The 18,096-nt window shown below is 38.0% G+C and overlaps 2 protein-coding genes and 1 long non-coding RNA gene across 3 annotated transcripts in view; 1 reads left to right on the top strand and 2 right to left on the bottom strand.

Moving 5' to 3' along the window:
- Positions 1-380: 380 nt before the first annotated feature.
- Positions 381-9,602, bottom strand: LOC135101619 (small EDRK-rich factor 2-like). The gene is made up of 4 exons (XM_064005848.1): positions 9,496-9,602; positions 8,230-8,358; positions 5,940-6,022; positions 381-1,625 (listed from the first exon to the last, which is right to left on the bottom strand). Exons 2-4 carry the CDS (start codon positions 8,267-8,269, stop codon positions 1,518-1,520), a joined length of 231 nt encoding a protein of 76 aa, XP_063861918.1. The 5' UTR covers positions 8,270-8,358; positions 9,496-9,602; the 3' UTR covers positions 381-1,517.
- Positions 4,343-4,737, top strand: LOC135101620 (uncharacterized). Its single transcript, XR_010269336.1, has 2 exons — positions 4,343-4,439; positions 4,488-4,737. It is a non-coding gene; the product is annotated as an uncharacterized LOC135101620 (long non-coding RNA).
- Positions 9,603-17,352: 7,750 nt separating the features above from the next.
- LOC135101618 (uncharacterized) overlaps positions 17,353-18,096 on the bottom strand; it is a 112,287-nt gene continuing 111,543 nt past the window's right edge. The window contains exon 13 of the mRNA XM_064005846.1: positions 17,353-18,096. This exon is cut by the window's right edge and continues 518 nt beyond it. The gene's annotated coding sequence lies outside the window, so the exon portion shown is untranslated.

Below are 18,096 nucleotides of genomic sequence, written 5' to 3'. Positions count from 1 at the left end.
ACCACTAACATAATCAAAATTGTGTTGCTTCCACACAAATGTAAGGTTGTGTCCAGGAAGGAAAAAAAAACAACATAGGTGTAAAGTGAATCTGAATACCCAATGTGAACATCCATTTTTGTTCACAATATATCAAATAAGTTCTATATTTTCTTCACATTGTTATCAACACTATATACACCAATTTTTTTCTAGGAGACGTCCTAACACATGACAGTGTTTCTCCCTGCCTCACATCCACACCAATGTGACACATGGTCCTATGGATCAATCTTGATTAACAAATCCTTTACATGCCTTGGTCTCCTGGACAAATAAGTATATTCAGAACCCAAGTATATTCTTAACAGCTCACACTCACAGGATAATAATTAAAACTGTAAGTTTTACATGTTTACTTATAAAAGTAATTAAATAATAAGAGTAAAATGCTCACAAGTACACATTAAGATTCCAATAATGCAAGCACAAAGCTTTATATTTAATTTCACATCAATTAATGAATGTATCAGCATTAAAATGTATTATCTTTACAATGAAGCAAGTTTTATTGATCACTTTGCATTCTTGAGAGCAGCATTAATACAGTAATGTCATTCTATTTGTAGTATAAACAATACACTATTACCTACTCTTCCACCTTACCAGACACTGGAAGATGAATATAGTAATATTATGTGTCATAGGATAATGCTTGGAATCAAGCATCATGATGTAAGATTTAAAAACATTAACTGACTAATCAGAACATTTACATCCTTCATGGCTTACTAGCTTTTAAAAAGAACTTTAAGACACTTTCACATCTATCAAAATTAAAGTTAACATTTTGAAAGATTAAAAGGAATTTCCAAACATTAGTCAATGAGATTTCAATCAAATTTATTGATTCCCATTGATACATTTCAGCATTAGCTATTATTTGAGATTAAAATGAAAGAATGAACTGAAGAACAAACTGATGATGTATGTTGCTCAAATGATAAAAGAAAATGTTAATATATTTTAAAAGGAATGACCAAACATTAGTCAATGAGATTTCACATCAAATTTATTGACTCTCATTGATACAGTTTAGCAGTAACCAGATTAAAATCCTTCAAAAGCCAAAGAAAAGTGAAATTTCATGAAAGAATCGAGAGTAATGATGAAGAGATGGGTGATTATAAGCCTAATACCATGATGTTAAGTACTGAATAAGCCAGTCACTAGTTGTATAGGATGCCAAGTAGCATAAGAAATCAAATATCCATCTCAGTGCTGCCCATATCCATTTAACAGGTGTTCTACACAGGTCATTTCTTGAAGTATGACTCACTGGCATATCCATACCTGCTGGTTAGTTTATTACTTTTCTATAGCAGTATGTCTTATACTGTACGAGGAAGAAAAAACTATACTGAGTTGAGTAGAATAGCACACTATTGAAAACTTGATGATCAAGTTCTTTCTTATCACAAAACCAAAAGTTGGATCCACACCACTTGTATATGCAAGGTCAGCACCAATCTGTGCAGTTATTTCTTGGTATCATTCTTCTTCATTTCAGCTTTCTGTTGCTTCAGTCGCATCAATTCGGCATCCCTTTGTCTCCGAGCTTCAAGGGTCATACCTTTATTCCCCACCTGCAGCAAAGGGATTTTTTGTTAAATCCATATAAGGCCATCTCTTTTCCTCTCTTCCACTATTCCCATTCAGTGGATAAAGGCAAACATATACAATTTCAGTTCACAGAATTTTAGTCATAATGGATGAATTCCAAGATATTCATGTGAGAGGGAGTGGTGAGTGACTGGTTTGTACACCTGGAGAGAGAGAGAGAGAGAGAGAGAGAGAGAGAGAGAGAGAGAGAGAGAGAGAGAGAGAGAGAGAGAGAGAGAGAGAGAGAGAGAGAGAGAGAGAGAGAGAGAGAGAGAGAGAGAGAGAGAGAGAGAGAGAGAGAGAGAGAGAGAGAGAGAGAGAGAGAGAAATTGTATAACTGATCTTGATAAACAGAGGAAAAGAATATATATATAAAAGAGCAAGGTTCTCTAGGATGGCTATAGAATAAGTTAGTAAAATAAAAAAATAAATAAATAAATATTTTGCAGTAAACTTCTGCTTCCCAGATGTAAGTATTCAGAACAACTTTAAAGATAAATGAACATATATGACTTTTGAAACAGAAATAAGGACTTAAAAACATCAGCATAAACTAATCTCAAACTGTAAATCCATACCACATATTTATTCAGTCACTCTTATGTATAGAGGATTGCAGTAGGTTGAGGAGACCTCTTTCCAAGGCAGCATCACTTGACATGAACCTTCTCTAAACAGCAACTGGTGACTGACAAATTTAAATCAGCAGTGTTGTTTATAAGGGTCATGTAAAAGGTCATGCATGTAAAGACTGGATTATGCTTACATCATGCTGATCAGAAGGGCTATTCTCTTATTTCATTGTAACCTGCACATGAATGAGTGATACAAATACTTAATATAGCAACTACACAACCTTGAAAAGAGATCTTCCTAACATAACATAATCTCCAATCCATAAGAGTGGCTGAGAAAATGTGACATGAGTTTATAGAAGGGATTTAGTTAAGACCAGTTTAGTCTTCATTTCTACTCTTAAATTCATGCATGCTCTCTTCATTTTAAAAATGTTTCCATGTTTGAATACTTCTAACTGAAAAGCTGATGTTTATTAAGTAAAAGATTTTTCTAGTCTTGCTCTGCAGCCATTCAAAAGAAATGGGCTCCTTCCATCCATGCATTCCACTTCTTTTCCTTTAAGCATCAAAATATGGTGAACTGAGCTCCTCTCAAAACTGGCTTTTTTTCTAATCTTTATTGTATGCCAACTTTTGTGCCAAATATTATCCCTGAAGTCAATGTTTCTCAGCTATGAGGACCAGGTAATCTATACACCAGGCTGAACACTCATTTCAAAGATGGGGTAGTCTATCCAAAGCACTGTCTTATTGCAGAAACAAATATATAAAGGAGAGAGTTCCCAGTCCCTTACTTAATTTTTGTCACATTTATATGATTCTAGTTTTAAGCATATTATGTTACCTATCATTCTCTCAGTATATGTCATCTGTATAATCAGTCACTGATAATCAGTGTTATGTTTATAAGCTATTTTAACAGTTCCTTTTCTTCACAGTTTCACTGACTAATTCATTACAGAAATACATTTTCACAGACAATGTAAAGCCACTTCAGTGAGGTTGTGGATTATATTCAAGAAAATTTAATAATTAGATCACGGATCTTGAAACTGTAGCCTTCATGAAATTTCATCAAGCCATTAACAACTACAAATAAAATACTAAAACTATTTCCCACAATCTTCCTCAGCCACACAACTGGGCTGCTGAAATGTCCACTTCCTGTCTGCTACACTCCTTCCCATGTGCTATTACGCCAGGGATGATGGCAGAGTGCTCATTGCATTAGCGACAGATTTGGAAAATTTTTCTGCAATAAAATGCCCAAAGATCACCTCAATGCAACCATCAAGTCTGATTCCTAGATACTTGCTAAGCAGTCAAAAGATTCAATAATGGGTATTCTGTCGTTTTAGAATCCTCTTCTTATTGATATATGTAAAAAGTTTCATGCTACATTTATTTTTGTTTGACCTTTAATGATGACAAGCTATTTCTTATTCAAGTTTCTTCTCAGGGTATGTGAATTTAAATAACTGACTTCTGTTTAACAGTTGTAAAATTCTGTGGATAAATGTTTCTGAAAATTATTTTTCTTAAGTCATAGTTAAATTATCTCAAGTCATTTACTTAAATCTGTAGTTTTTTTTATAATTCATCAACATGAGGATGACATCTTTTCTATATGAAATAAATCTATTCATAGTTTCCCATTGTGTTACAAAAATGTGTTAAATATATAATGTGGTTCTCATGCAGAAAAGTTAAGATCCCTTGCTTAGATTAAGAGAAATTGGTTAAACTGACTGACTTTTCCAGATTTTTAAAAAATATCGAGTGCATAATTCAGTCTGAAAGTGCAAGTGTATTTGGCATGACCATACCTGTCCCTCATCACACACTTTAGAAGCAACACCTAGCAGCATGCACGATGTCCTCAACCCACATACAAATTTTGCATTTCACTCATGTACACTCATTCAGAAAACTATCTTTATTCAGATGACCAATGGATGTGAAAAGTAACAATGCAGGATGTCTTGGAAGGGATGATGCTTGTGTGTGGAGATGTGTGTTAATAAAGAAGGCAGCTTTCCTTTAGTTGCCCTTTGGCAGTTATCCACATCCATGAATTAAATGTGATCCTCATTACATAGACTGTTTAATGCGCTATGAGGTACTGGATTAGCAGCCCTACCAACATTTCTGAAGGCCTCACACTGTTTCAAATATCATTGTCCGTTGTGTCAAACTGGGTGAATGAAAATCCTAAAGATAGTTTTTTGTATGAGTGTACACCAAAGCAACTTTGCCTTTCAGTCAGAGTTCTTTTGTATGAGTGTACACCAAAGCAACTTTGCTTTTCAGTCAGTCATTGAGACTTTAACACTGCAAGAAGGTTGTGGCATGCATACTATCACTAAATTAATGAAAACATGTCTTATAATGCAAGCTCCAATGTAAGCTCAGTTTAGAGAGAGAGAGAGAGAGAGAGAGAGAGAGAGAGAGAGAGAGAGAGAGAGAGAGAGAGAGAGAGAGAGAGAGAGAGAGAGAGAGAGAGAGAGAGAGAGAGAGAGAGAGAGAGAGAGAGAGAGAGAGAGAGAGAGAGAGAGAGAGAGAGAGAGAGAGAGAGAGAGAGAGAATGCAATGGCAAAAAGTGATGCTACATCCATCAAACTCCATTAAACACTGATCACCTATATTGGTAATTGGGCAAAGCCTACTGAGCTGCCTCATATGCACTGCTGCACTAACTTAGTTGACTTCCAATATATAAGTGGTGCATGTTAAACTGTACGCAAGCCTAGAAGTTTTGTAATATTAATTTAGCATCAGGCATCAGCAAATATAACAATGTTATCAAGTGCTGCTTCATGGACACCTAAATTAAGTGACCATGCATGGAGATGGTGAGAATGATACTACAGTTTTCATATAAGCAAAATTGGTAGAATGAATTAAAAATTTTGTCTTGGCAGATAGCTGGTGTGGCCAAGTCTATGTCAGCCCCAAGTAGTGCCAATGTTGAACTGAATTCCATGGAAATTAATTTCAATTATAAAAACTGATTTAGAAAACTTTTCTCAGAATCAGTGAGGCTGATTTCTGCCCTATTTTGGTGAGAAGTGAATCTGAATTTAAACCACATCCTGTCTGCCAGCTACCTACCTGACTCAATGCTGCATTCTCTCAATTACCTACATGTACGACTTGGTGTGGTATTACTACAGAATTAACTTTGGTTAAAAGATTCCATCTTATAAGACTGAACTATTCTTTAGCCATTTAGGTTTATAAATTAAAATTTACCAAAGTAAATCCAAGCAATCTTTTTTTTTCAATCTATCCAAAATATTCTCCAGTTGGTATTCACTTAGGATTTTTCTATAGTAGGATTTTGCTTCGGTAATGACAGCATTATTTTGCTTATAGGAACTAGGTAGTTAATACATTGCCTCCTCTCTCTCTCTTAGCCCCATTAAGAAAATATTGTTGTTTGTAACAATGCCACCTACCAACAAAGTTAGAAAAAAAAACACACTATATAATACCAAGCAGATATAAGGATGATACCCTCCTACACTGGAAATATATTAGTATCTTTTATCCATACTGGACAATATCCCCTCTACTCCATAACAACCCTCAAGCTGGAGAGAGAGAGAGAGGGAGAGAGAGAAACCTTGTACCAGAAAACTTTCATAAGATATGCAACAACTGTTAATCTTGGTGATGCTCCTCTATATTTACAAAAGATCTCCAGGTAAGGTGACTTACCTTATCACCAGAGCTTTGTCCCTTAGTAGCCTCCATCTGCTTCTTGGCATTCCTAGCACGAGCTAATTCACGCTGATTTCCACCTGTAAAGTGTAGTAGCTTCAAAAATTTGCTAATATTGCATTTTCTTTTATTTCATCTAGCCATTCCCTTTTAAGTAAAATTTCTAACAAAATATTTTACAACGTGGTCAAAGAAAAATCCATATGTATGTCTCATCACAATTTTTCATGGACAATTAAAAATCCTACTCTCTCTCTCTCTCTCTCTCTCTCTCCACACACACACACACACACACACACACACACACTGGACAAGTGTAAACATGAAAACAGGACTATACAAGCATAGCTCAGGCCCTGTAAATTACAACTAGGTAAATACACATGATAAAATTTTAATACATCAAACTACATACTTATTAACCCATTCTAAAATCCTGCATTACCACTGATTTCCCAAATTTGCTGTGCATTGGAAAGAGCTTAAAAAAAAAAAAGTAAATAAATAAATAAATAAATAAATAAATAAATAAATAAATAAATAAATAAAATAAATTAATTAATTAATAAATTAATTAATTAATAAATTAATTAATTAATTAAATAAATAAATACATAAATAACAGTGAGAGCAGCAGTAAACAGCACTGTATTACTTATACTAAAGATCAGGTATCCTACCAACTGTCCTGTTTCAGAATAACCAAATTTATTCACTAATTAAAATACATGATGTGTAATTACATTTAAGTATATAAATAAATTAAAAGATAACAAAATGAAAGTAATGAATCACATTTCAACTTTACTAAGTACTTCAGCATCAATTAATATCTTTGTAGGACTTTATGCCACTGACTACCACCCTCACCAACCACACTGTCTAACTCAGCAAGGCATTTTACTTGGTTACTTAAAGCATGTGAAGAGGAGGCTGCACAGAATAAAAGTTAGGTACCTAAGAGCAGTCTAGTGTACTACACAGCCAAAAATTTTCAAAGAAGCTTGGACACCAAACCATTATTCGGTTTTCTTTCACTAATGGGAAGGATACAGTGTATTTAATATCTGTGAAGGTTTTAAAGGTCATCACTTACTTCACATGTGTCTTGAAAGTTCAGTCTAATATATTTTCTTTTTTAATGTAGGAAGGACAATGGCCAAGGGCAACAAAAATCTAATAAAAAAAATGCCCACTGAAATGCCAGTCCCATAAAAGGGTCAAAGCAGTAGTCAAAAATTGATGAATAAGTGTCTTGAAACCTCCCTCTTGAAGGAATTCAAGTCATAGGAAGGTGGAAATACAGAAGCAGGCAGGGAGTTCCAGAGTTTACCAGAGAAAGGGATGAATGATTGAGAATACTGGTTAACTCTTGCATTAGAGAGGTGGACAGAATAGGGGTGAGAGAAAGAAGAAAGTCTTGTGCTGCAAGGGCATGGGAGGAGGGGAGGCATGCAGTTAGCAAGATCAGAAGAGCAGTTAGCATGAAAATAGCGGTAGAAGACAGCTAGAGATGCAACACTGCGGTTGTGAGAGAGAGGCTGAAGACAGTCAGTTAGAGGAGAGGAGTTGATGAGACGAAAAGCTTTTGATTCCACCCTGTCTAGAAGAGCAGTATGAGTGGAACCCCCCCAGACATGTGAAGCATACTCCATACATGGAGTAAGTCCATTATGATGTGCTCACTACCACTTTCTTGGGTCACTGAGCCTTATAGCAACCTTTCATTTGTAAGAGTAGGTAGTTGCAATGTCCCTAATATTCATTTAAACATGTATGCCTTAGCTTAGGGAGTTTATTTATGTAAGATGGCATCTATTTATTAAAATATACCAATAATGATGTTACTCCATTGTTAACATTTACGTTGTGCATTACTCTGCATGTATCAGTGCATTAATACCTGAACACATGCAACAGAAAGGAAGAGAGCAGTACAAGGAAAAGCAAGGTAGATGATCCTGGTCATCACAACAGTGGCCATATCAAGCAACCTAAGATTATATCTCCTATATCTCATCATTTTTGCATTTGAAGTAATTTTCTATCTAGAGTGAAGGGGAACTCGTCATGCAAAATGATACGCTATCCACATTACCTATGTGCTGTGTTTGACAATGAAAATCTATCTCATGCTATATGGTTATGTGGATAGGTTGAAGTGAGCCTTTGAGCTAAGTCTAGCTACATGGTAGAGCATGGTTAGTATATCTACAGCAGGGTTACTTCTGCTGGGAGAAGTCAGCACTCTGTGCTGACTGAATGTGAACTACCATCCAACACTCACCAATACCTTCAACATCAACCACTGCCTCAGTACAAGCCATAGTGTGGATACTGCACTTTTTTTTTTTTTTCCAACATCATGTGCCGCCTCAGACCACCCATAACAGAGCACAACACAATGCGTACTTAGCTTAAAAAGAATACGAGGCATACTGTTAACTAATGATATTGTTGGTTAAACTTCTGTATAACTATTGTATATACATTTATAACTTTATAATGAAGTACCTTTTCTTATCTTCATTCCTATTACTTACCTTCTATGAAGAAGGGTGTGGGAAAAGTGGGTCAATTCAAGCACACACCTGTTCTTGAACCCTCAACACACTCATTGAAATCAATTTCCCCAGCACCACATCATGGGATAAAACTTTCAAGAATGGTGGTATGTGAGGAAGATTTCTCAGTGTTGTATGTAATTCAGGGTGAAAACAATTAATATGGCTACAAAGAGGTACTCGAGGGTACATTAATGACCCAAAAGGAAGGTACACACTAGTTAACCATTAGATGGTGCAAGTGAGGTTTAAGTAAAACTGTTAGAGAGGTACATGGAAGTCCTGGTTAACAATCGTTATGGGGCCTGCTGACGGGCCTGGGACGAGGCGCACAACTTTTCCTGCCGTGACGCAATGGGAGGGAAGGCCAACAAAGCGTATAGACAATAAAAAGGTAACTAATTACAGCAACACATCGACTAAACGGTATTCCAGTGATGCCCTTACACTCGCTGATTATGTAACCTGCTTAATATCTTCCTAAGCACACTAAACAGACTATTTCCACACACTGAAGTTATGGACACAATCCTAGAAAGCACAAGGTCACTGGTCTCTTATCCACTTGTGTTCCTCGCTATCACACGTACACCGTTGTAGTATCATCACAATGAAGGCAACACCAAGGAGGAGTAGCTATAAAGAAAGCGGGAAAAAATTTAGCACCTATGCAATGTTGTTTACCGAAATGTACTGAAACTGCCTGACTCGACCTTCTTCTACGGGTCGTTCTCTTGTGAATTCCACTTTCTTTCCACCACCTGCCAATGATTATCTATTCTTTTCTTGGCAGATATGTCCTAGGATTCGATAATAACGTCCAGATATACACAAGTGGAAAATACAGCAAGGTACGGCAGAAATTATCATGTCTGCCACCATCACATTGACCTCCATTGCCTTCTTCCATCTCTCCTCGTCCTTCCCCTACACCCCTTTCGTGACTTTGCAATGCTCAAGTTATCTCCCGCACTGTTACGCATACTTACGAGTCATTTTCTATTTTGCCTTCCACTTCCAGCAGGAGAAACGAGGTAAAATGTAAGGGAGCACTCCACTCCCTGCTGCCTGGACTCTTCCCTTCACCCACGAGTGCCAAACGTCAAAATAGTTCCCCCCTATATTTATTCCCAAACCACAACACCATGCCCCTTATAATTAAAACCAAAAACAAACTGCTACTCTATAATTATTTCTACTGATATAAACGGAGGGGTAATCAGAGAAAGTTGTATAGGGGGTCTTTTAAAAGTCTGTCAATAACGTTGGAGAGAAAGTTCTGGAGATGTTCTAACTTCCTATTCCTCCTCCTCTTCCTCCTCTCTTCCATCTATTGCCGTTTCCCTAATTCGGTTTATGGTGTCACCTCTATATGAGTTTTCTCCATCTATTCCTATTCCTCTCATCTTCCTGCTCTTGCTCCCATTCTTTGTAACTCTGCCAAAGGTCTATATCTGTATCTCCGTCTTCCCCTCGATCTTCCTTCACTGTTCTCTTCCCCTTTCAAACTATATATTTCCTTTATTGTTCTCTCTCTCTCTCTCTCTCTCTCTCTCTCTCTCTCTCTCTCTCTCTCTCTCTCTCTCTTAAGAAGTTTATGCGTATGACTTTTTTTTTTTGTTTGCGCAACTCGCAATCCCCCAGAAACTTCGCCAAAATAAGTGCCTTCTTTTTATCGAGATTATGTCTTTTAACTCAGTTGTTTTGGCTCTGATGTAACATATAACCTTTAGAGAAATAGAGAGAGAGAGAGAGAGAGAGAGAGAGAGAGAGAGAGAGAGAGAGAGAGAGAGAGAGAGAGAAAATAGTAAACCTTAGCAATTAAATTTAATGCAAAGAGTGAGGCCAATTTCAAGTTATTTTTCATATTTCCTTTATTCACAAATAACACATTTCATCGAATACAACATATGGGAAGTCCTTAATACGTTAAAGGAAAGATGTTATATATATATATATATATATATATATATATATATATATATATATATATATATATATATATATATATATATATATATATATATATATATATATATATATATATATATATATATATAGTGGACATAATAGTGCAGTCGTGCCTACATTGTTCTAACTTATATTGCAATAAAGAAAACGTGTACTGGAAATGGATAGCTATTATAAATTATGTACTTTCTTACTGCCAGATTTATAGATACTTGCAGTTTTGTCATAAATGTTGTGAAGTATAATGGACTTGTTGTCTCTATAGTAATAGCACACGTAAGCTGTCATTCAAGAGGATAACTATCACATTTTTTTTTTCTCTCTCGCTTAAGACACCTTTGGAGCTACAACTCAGGATCAAATTTCTATGAACGCTTGGGTTCATTTGAAACACTCTTTCATGAGAGTAATATCTTCTTTTTGCAGTATTCATGAATGGCTGAATATGTATGACTATGCAGACTTATTCCTGCCGGATAATCTCATACAATAAGAACAAAATTTTATCTCAGACCTGGACACAGAAGCCAATACACTGATAATAACAATTTGTATCACCTTTCATCTGTTTCAAACACTGAAGTCGAAACATAGCACAGCAGATGAAGAGGTCACCATTGCTAGCGTGTCGACAAAAAAACAAAAGGAAATTTTGGTGACACGAAAAACTGAAACAGTCGAAGAAAACAGCCACACGAAAGAAAAGTAACTATCATCCAGTGCAAAGGTCTACACTAAGGAGTAGGGTAGACACAGAGCCCACAAGTACTCAAAAGGAACATCAGCAGAAATTGTCTTAATCAACAGTCCGGAGGCATCAGAACAAGAATCACTTGAAATGTATGGTCATGAAATTCACTTACTTGTATCAACCCTCACTAGATGCTGCAGTCATGGCCATCAAAAGCACAATCTCATACAAAATTAACTGTACGATCACCTTTGGATGTAGAAATAAAATTCCGTCAATTCTCATAGTATTCACATCATAGTTCTCATGCCAGCCACCCACCGGAACATATATTCTACCTTTGGATTTCAACGAACTTTTCTGCAGAATCACCACTGTAGGTTATAGATGATACTGATCCGAACCCACATTATGTTAGGCATGGATAGACAAACGTGAAAGCGTGCATCTACCTGCTCTAAACCTTCACTACACCTAATATCACCATAACTAAATACCACAATATCACAATACACCAGCAGTAAGTCCTCTCGTCATCAATGATCGTGTACTAGATATCCATGCCATACGAACATCACCTGCTCCGTACGGGTCCCTATCCCTCCCAGACCATGAAGAAAGAAGAATACAAGGCTGTCATACGAAACATGGCAGAAAATAACGCAACAGAACCAGCCACACTAAAGCAAATTCATTCTGGGTGTATATATATATATATATATATATATATATATATATATATATATATATATATATATATATATATATATATATATATATATATATATATATATATATATATATATATCATATATTCATCCCACGTGTACCATGGCCAGCTACGTACATGTGTTCCTTCTCTATCTCAAAGGAATTTCACACCCACATCCAGTCCTTAGGGATAACAGCTGTGTACATGTGTTCCTTCTCTATCTCAAAGGAATTTCACACCCACATCCAGTCCTTAGGGATAACAGCTGTGTACATGTGTTCCTTCTCTATCTCAAGGGAATTTCACACCCACATCCAGTCCTTAGGGATAACAGCTGTGTACATGTGTTCCTTCTCTATCTCAAGGGAATTTCACACCCACATCCAGTCCTTAGGGATAACAGCTGTGTACATGTGTTCCTTCTCTATCTCAAGGGAATTTCACACCCACATCCAGTCCTTAGGGATAACAGCTGTGTACATGTGTTCCTTCTCTATCTCAAGGGAATTTCACACCCACATCCAGTCCTTAGGGATAACAGCTGTGTACATGTGTTCCTTCTCTATCTCAAGGGAATTTCACACCCACATCCAGTCCTTCCAGGGATAACACCTGCGTTCGGTCCCCTTTCTCTACCTCGCAAGGAAATTTCACATCCACTTCCAATCCTTAGGGGTAACATCTGCGTTTGTCTTCCTTCTCTATCTCAAGGGAATTTCACACTTTCATCCAGTCCTTAGGGATAATTATCTGCGATCTACTTAGCTCAGATAAATACAGCCCGCATGGTAGCGAGCTCTCAGTTCAGTTAAGACAGAGCCACTGTTCAGTCCGAGTCAGAATTTTGTCACACTTCAGTTGGAGTCAGTCAATCAACCAGTCACGAGCAGTCTTGGTCTCTCGCTCAGTTCCGCTCAGTCACAGTCAGCCTTGAGAGACGCTGCTCAGTTATCAATCATATCACTTCAGACAGAGAGAACAACCAATAGTCACGTTATCATTCCGTCTCGAATCCAGTGTGTACAATCAATCATCTATTAAATCAAGAACTCTCATCATCGTGTCTTTTATTTGCACACACACTACAACTATATCAACCAACTACCCACGACCTCCAAGTTACCAGAATAACCGCCTCGTGACCAGTCCTCCACGCTACATCAACTTAGAACAGAGGTGACAATCAATTCCAGAACACGGGATTGAGCAATGATATTTCAGTGATATCAGCAGAGCCTCGAGAAAACACATTCCTACCATATACCATAAAACGTTAGGCATGGCGCAGTGCCTCATGTGTTGTCCTCTTGGGAATCACTCATCAAAATAGAACAAAACACAGTACCACCACAGTGCACAGACCTCCTGGTATACAGAACATTCATCTGGACACGACCGAAAGGTGTCCGTCACTAGCCAGACACTTGCATGGTGGATGACGTTAGGGATACGAAAACCGTAGGGAGTTGCTAAAAAGTATAATTGACCATTATAACCTAGATTATTCAACGTCAATGATCGATACAGGCCAAGGAGAAAAGTGTAGTTAGTTCCCCATGAAAGCCCGGAGAGCGTAAAGAAGCGCATTGTACTATAATTTTGTGTTGTAAGGGGTTACGCAGAAAAATCAAACAGGGGTCGAAAATTACGTATAATTCAGAAAGACATTCTGTTCAGTCACCGGAAGTCTGCATTCTCATAGGTACAGGTCTGGGTATCGGGAAGGGCCGTTTAGCCGGATGAGAAGCAAAGGTGAAGAAATCCATCTGATAAGTGATTTTGAGAAGTATTGAGAGTATGCAACTTTCAGAAATATCAAGGGAAAGAAAGGCGTGATACGAATAAATCATCAGTACGTACACTAGTGTGTTGTGGAAGACAGTTTACAACACCCTTGCTGGCCACACCGAACAAGGGGATACAAAAGGATATTGCATTGTAAGGGAAGTACTCACTTTTACCTGAATGCACGTCCTCTATGGAAGGACTGAATAAACAACAGAAAATTTCCTCATAGCCCAAAAGAAATCAAGGTATGAAGAATGTTTTACCTCCATGTTGTATCTTAGGGCTTTTGAGGTCAAAGACACCGTGTATTATTTAATTTTCAAGTTTCGACTTCAGCTTTTATATAATCTGTAATGGAACGTGAACCTCAAGAATTACATTGAGCAAGAGGAACATGATTTTCCTTCTTTAGGAACTGATCACTCCAAACTAAGTTAAGTTCGTACCACGTCCACTGTAATGCTGATGAATTTACATTTATCATCTTCATTTTCATTAGAGACAACCATGGAGTTGAAAATGTAACCATTGCGGAAAACAACATCAGCTACGTGTGATCGGTTAAGGGAAATGTGACGCCATGACATCAGAGTGGCGTGTGATGGGCTTACAGTGCATACTAAGGTGCTGAGCCTAGGAACAATTTATAAATGTGTTTTGCCCTGATCACAAAGCCCAAAGGGAGGAGGCCTACGTTGATGTTTGATCGCACTCAGCAACAGTCCCAAGGGTAGCAGAGGAAATTGCCATGTGACCAGTTGGTTGATTCAGCAGAGACACACTGGGACGCTCTACCTGGATCACTGTCTTCGTCCCCCCCACCCCTCACTACCCATCCACCTGGCAAGCAAATGGCCGAGCCGTCCACCAAAGGCTCCACACCAGACATAGGCATGATTATAAAAAATGGTTATGATTTGATTTTGATTATGGTCAGGAATACTTTTTTGATTGTGAGTAAATTATGATTACTTTAGTTTCGCTATTTTTTATTGTGATTTTTTTTTTCTTTTTGTGCATGATTAGGATTAGGTTATGATTATAATCACATTTCGCTGTGATTACTTATAAAACGATAATTTACCATTAATTACTTATAAAAACGATAATTACTCCCAGTGAGGTCTAATGCACTGTTCAGGGGGTGCTGTGAACTTATCATTAAAACCAGCTGTGACCTCACTGAACGTTTCCCTTTGTGTCTCACAACACAAGGGGGCAGTCACAGCTCATTGATGTTGATGGTGTCATGAATCTGAACAGCCTGCACTTCTTTGTAGGAGCCTCCTTATTTTCCTGAAGGGAACCCTTTTCTTCAGTGATAGTAGGCATAATTTCATCTACTTTAGATTTCAGTAGTTATATCATGAACATGACTTCTTTAACATGGTGAGTCCATGTTAAAGCGTGGATGTAGGAGTGAAGCCAGCTGAAACATCTCCATGTCTTCATAGATCTTTAGTCCTTTCTCGATTGAGTTTTTGAGAGTAGTAATCATCTTTGACTTGTATGCCTGTGACAGTTGTTCAAGCTCAGCTTTCAGTCCATGAATGCGTGGAATTAATGACTTTGGTTGACGTTACAACATTCTCTCCCTGACACTCTAGAGTTGCTACTTCAAATGGTATCAAGATATCTGTTACTTTCTTGATGAGATTAAGTTCATATTTGGTTAGCTTTACTGGACAGTTTAACTGATCAAGCTCGGTTGGATCAATTTTCAGAAGGGAGCGAAGCGTCTTGTAACTGCTGTTCCATCGGGTTGCATTTTTGGCCTGAGGTCTGCATTCATCGAGAATGTTAGATGCCAGTGCAGAATGACGAATGTGTGATACTAGACGTGAGGCTTTTCCAGTGACTCCTGACACAGGCCCTGCTTCTTTGCACACGCCAGCAGCGTGTGCATGTACAAACGTTGTTTGCCTTACATAGCCAGCAGCATATGCACGTACAAGCGTGCTGGGTGATACAGTACTACAACACACACACACACACACACACACACACAGACAGTCACTCACACACAATGATAGACAGTTCCACGATTCATACACACATAACAATGATTACACAGAAAACATGTTTCATATGTAACCCTGTGGCTGTGCACGCCCACACCAGCCTGGAGGTAATCATTTTCACCAGTACTGCATTTCAAGTCTGCTGAAGCATTTATAGGCTTTGTATGCATTTGACTGATACTCGTATATCATGGGAGACAAGCAAGTAAAAAACCATGAGATGATACTAAGCTTTCAAAACATACTTAGACATGAAAGCGAAGCGCTTCATGGAAATTACAAAGAAATCATCACAATAATCACATTTTAATCATTGATTATTATCAAGAAAAATCTGATTATGATTTGATTATGATTACACGAGTTATCTACTTTTGATTATGATTTGATTATAGTTACGTAATCAGTCATGGATTATAATTTTTTGATTAGTAATCATAACCATGCCCATGTCTGCTACACAATGGGCTTAAATATCTGATGGACTGCAGGCCATATATGGAAGATTACTCACGACTGTAACAAGCGGGGAGGCTTACGTCTTGCCTCAGTTGGCAGACGAGCAAGGACAAGTAATGCAGTTAGACAGGAGGGAAGGCAGACAAGGACTTTACCGTTTGTTTGACGATCGGGATTCGGTTGAATATTCTCCGTCTAGTGTGCGTGATTCACCTACCGTCGTCTGCTGGTCACAAAGCCAGCCGTTTCCCTATGGAAAGAGCTCATAGTTCATAGTGACCGATCTTTGTGTAGGACTGAGACTACTTACACACCACACACCGGGACAATGAGGTCACAACCCTTCGGGTTACATCCCGTACCTACTTGCTGATAGGTGAACAGGGGCTACACATGAAGAGGGTCGCCCCATTTGTCTCGCCGTTCCTGGGATTCGAACTTGGGCCTTCTTGGTTGTGAGCCGAGCGTGCTAACCACTATACTATGCGGTGTGTGTGTGTGCGTGTGTGTGTGCTGGGCTAGGCTGGGGAGGGTGTTTGACATAGGGAACAGCCTTATATGTGTTATCGACTCATTTTCGAAACAGTCATGAGACATTTCGATTTGATTTCAGGTGAGATTTAAAAAAAAAAAAATGTTTGTCTTAAAACATGTGGGTACTGGGAATCAACTGTATATGGTTATCTGTCCCTCAGTATGGTCCACCCCCACAGGAATGTGGAAGTAGCCGTGTCTCTTGATTAGTCCCCTTTCCTCGACACCATAATGGTGAAAGATAATTTTAGACCAAAATGTTATTGCAAATAGTGAGCATATCCTGAGACTTGTGGTGTTGAGTGACCCGCAGGATATGTCCGTCCTGCAGACTGTTACTCACGCCGGGCATTACCTGTTGCCTCGCAGTGGATGACATCAGTGTTGCACTCATCGACTGATCGAAGGTGTTGACTGCCTCCACCACAAAGCTGCGTGGTTCAGCATCCTAAAGTTTCTCAATTCCGTTGGTGCTACATCATTAAGATTAAGTTGTTTTTGTTACTTTGACAAGAAAGAAAGAGAAAAGAGAATCTCAAAGATATACTGATTTATGAATATAAGTAATTGGACGTTACTCATGGTAAATATATTTTAAAACGACTTTAAAACATCAAGACATCCAAAACATCATGTTTTAAGAAGGATATGAAGGAAATATATGCAACGCTTTTTTTTTTGTATAGAAAGAACATTTAATGGTATCTTATGTAAAATATACAAGGTATATACAATGGTCAACATTCACACGTAACAACTACAGCAATATGCCAGGCGAGGCGGTGGTGGGGCTGCGCCTCGCCACGCCTCCCGGGGCATCATTCAGATTAATATTGATGAAAGTGTATTTTTCTGTGTAGATGAAGGAAATCCAATTCCAAAGGTACACTGAAAACATTACTCATCGATTCTATATATAAAAAAAAAAAGTAATTTAAGATTCATATCCAAATGAATTATGAATTTACTCTGGGAAGATTTTAGAAAATAATGCTCTAAAATCCTACAGATTTTTACAACTAATTCTAAAATTCTTTAAATAACAACTTATTCTATCAGAATACTGAGAAATGAACACTCAGTACAGGTCTTGACACAGTGAGCCGCGCCACCCCCGCGCCGCGCCGCCGAGGGGCTTAGGCTGCCCCTGGGGAAGCGGTGCTGATTGCAATTTTATCACTAATATATTTGGACATTTGTTTTCCTAAGACGGCCTTCATTCAGTCGTGGCGGCCCGGCTGGCGGGGGGCGGTGAGTACACTGAGCGAGACTCCGGGAGCGGAAGATTTCTCACATAGCAAATATGGTAAGTCCTATAATAACACATAAAAACCAGAAAAAAAATATCGTTCTTTTTCGAGTTATTGAGGACAAGTACACGATTATTAATGGACGAATGAGGCACGCTGGAGAA

The sequence above is a fragment of the Scylla paramamosain genome, chromosome 6 (genome assembly GCF_035594125.1).
Source record: "Scylla paramamosain isolate STU-SP2022 chromosome 6, ASM3559412v1, whole genome shotgun sequence".
Taxonomy (NCBI): Eukaryota; Metazoa; Arthropoda; class Malacostraca; order Decapoda; family Portunidae; genus Scylla; species Scylla paramamosain.
Note: the sequence above shows the minus strand (reverse complement) of the source record. Positions and strands in the feature narration are given on the sequence as shown.

Excerpts from the sequence above, each read along its gene's own strand:
- LOC135101619 (XM_064005848.1), bottom strand. The coding sequence starts at position 8,269 with ATGGCTTGTACTGAGGCAGTGGTTGATGTTGAAGGTATTG. Across the intron at positions 6,023-8,229 it reads GGTTGATGTTGAAGGTATTG|GTGGAAATCAGCGTGAATTA; the intron begins GTGAGTGTTGGA and ends TACACTTTACAG. Across the intron at positions 1,626-5,939 it reads GACAAAGCTCTGGTGATAAG|GTGGGGAATAAAGGTATGAC; the intron begins GTAAGTCACCTT and ends CCTTTGCTGCAG.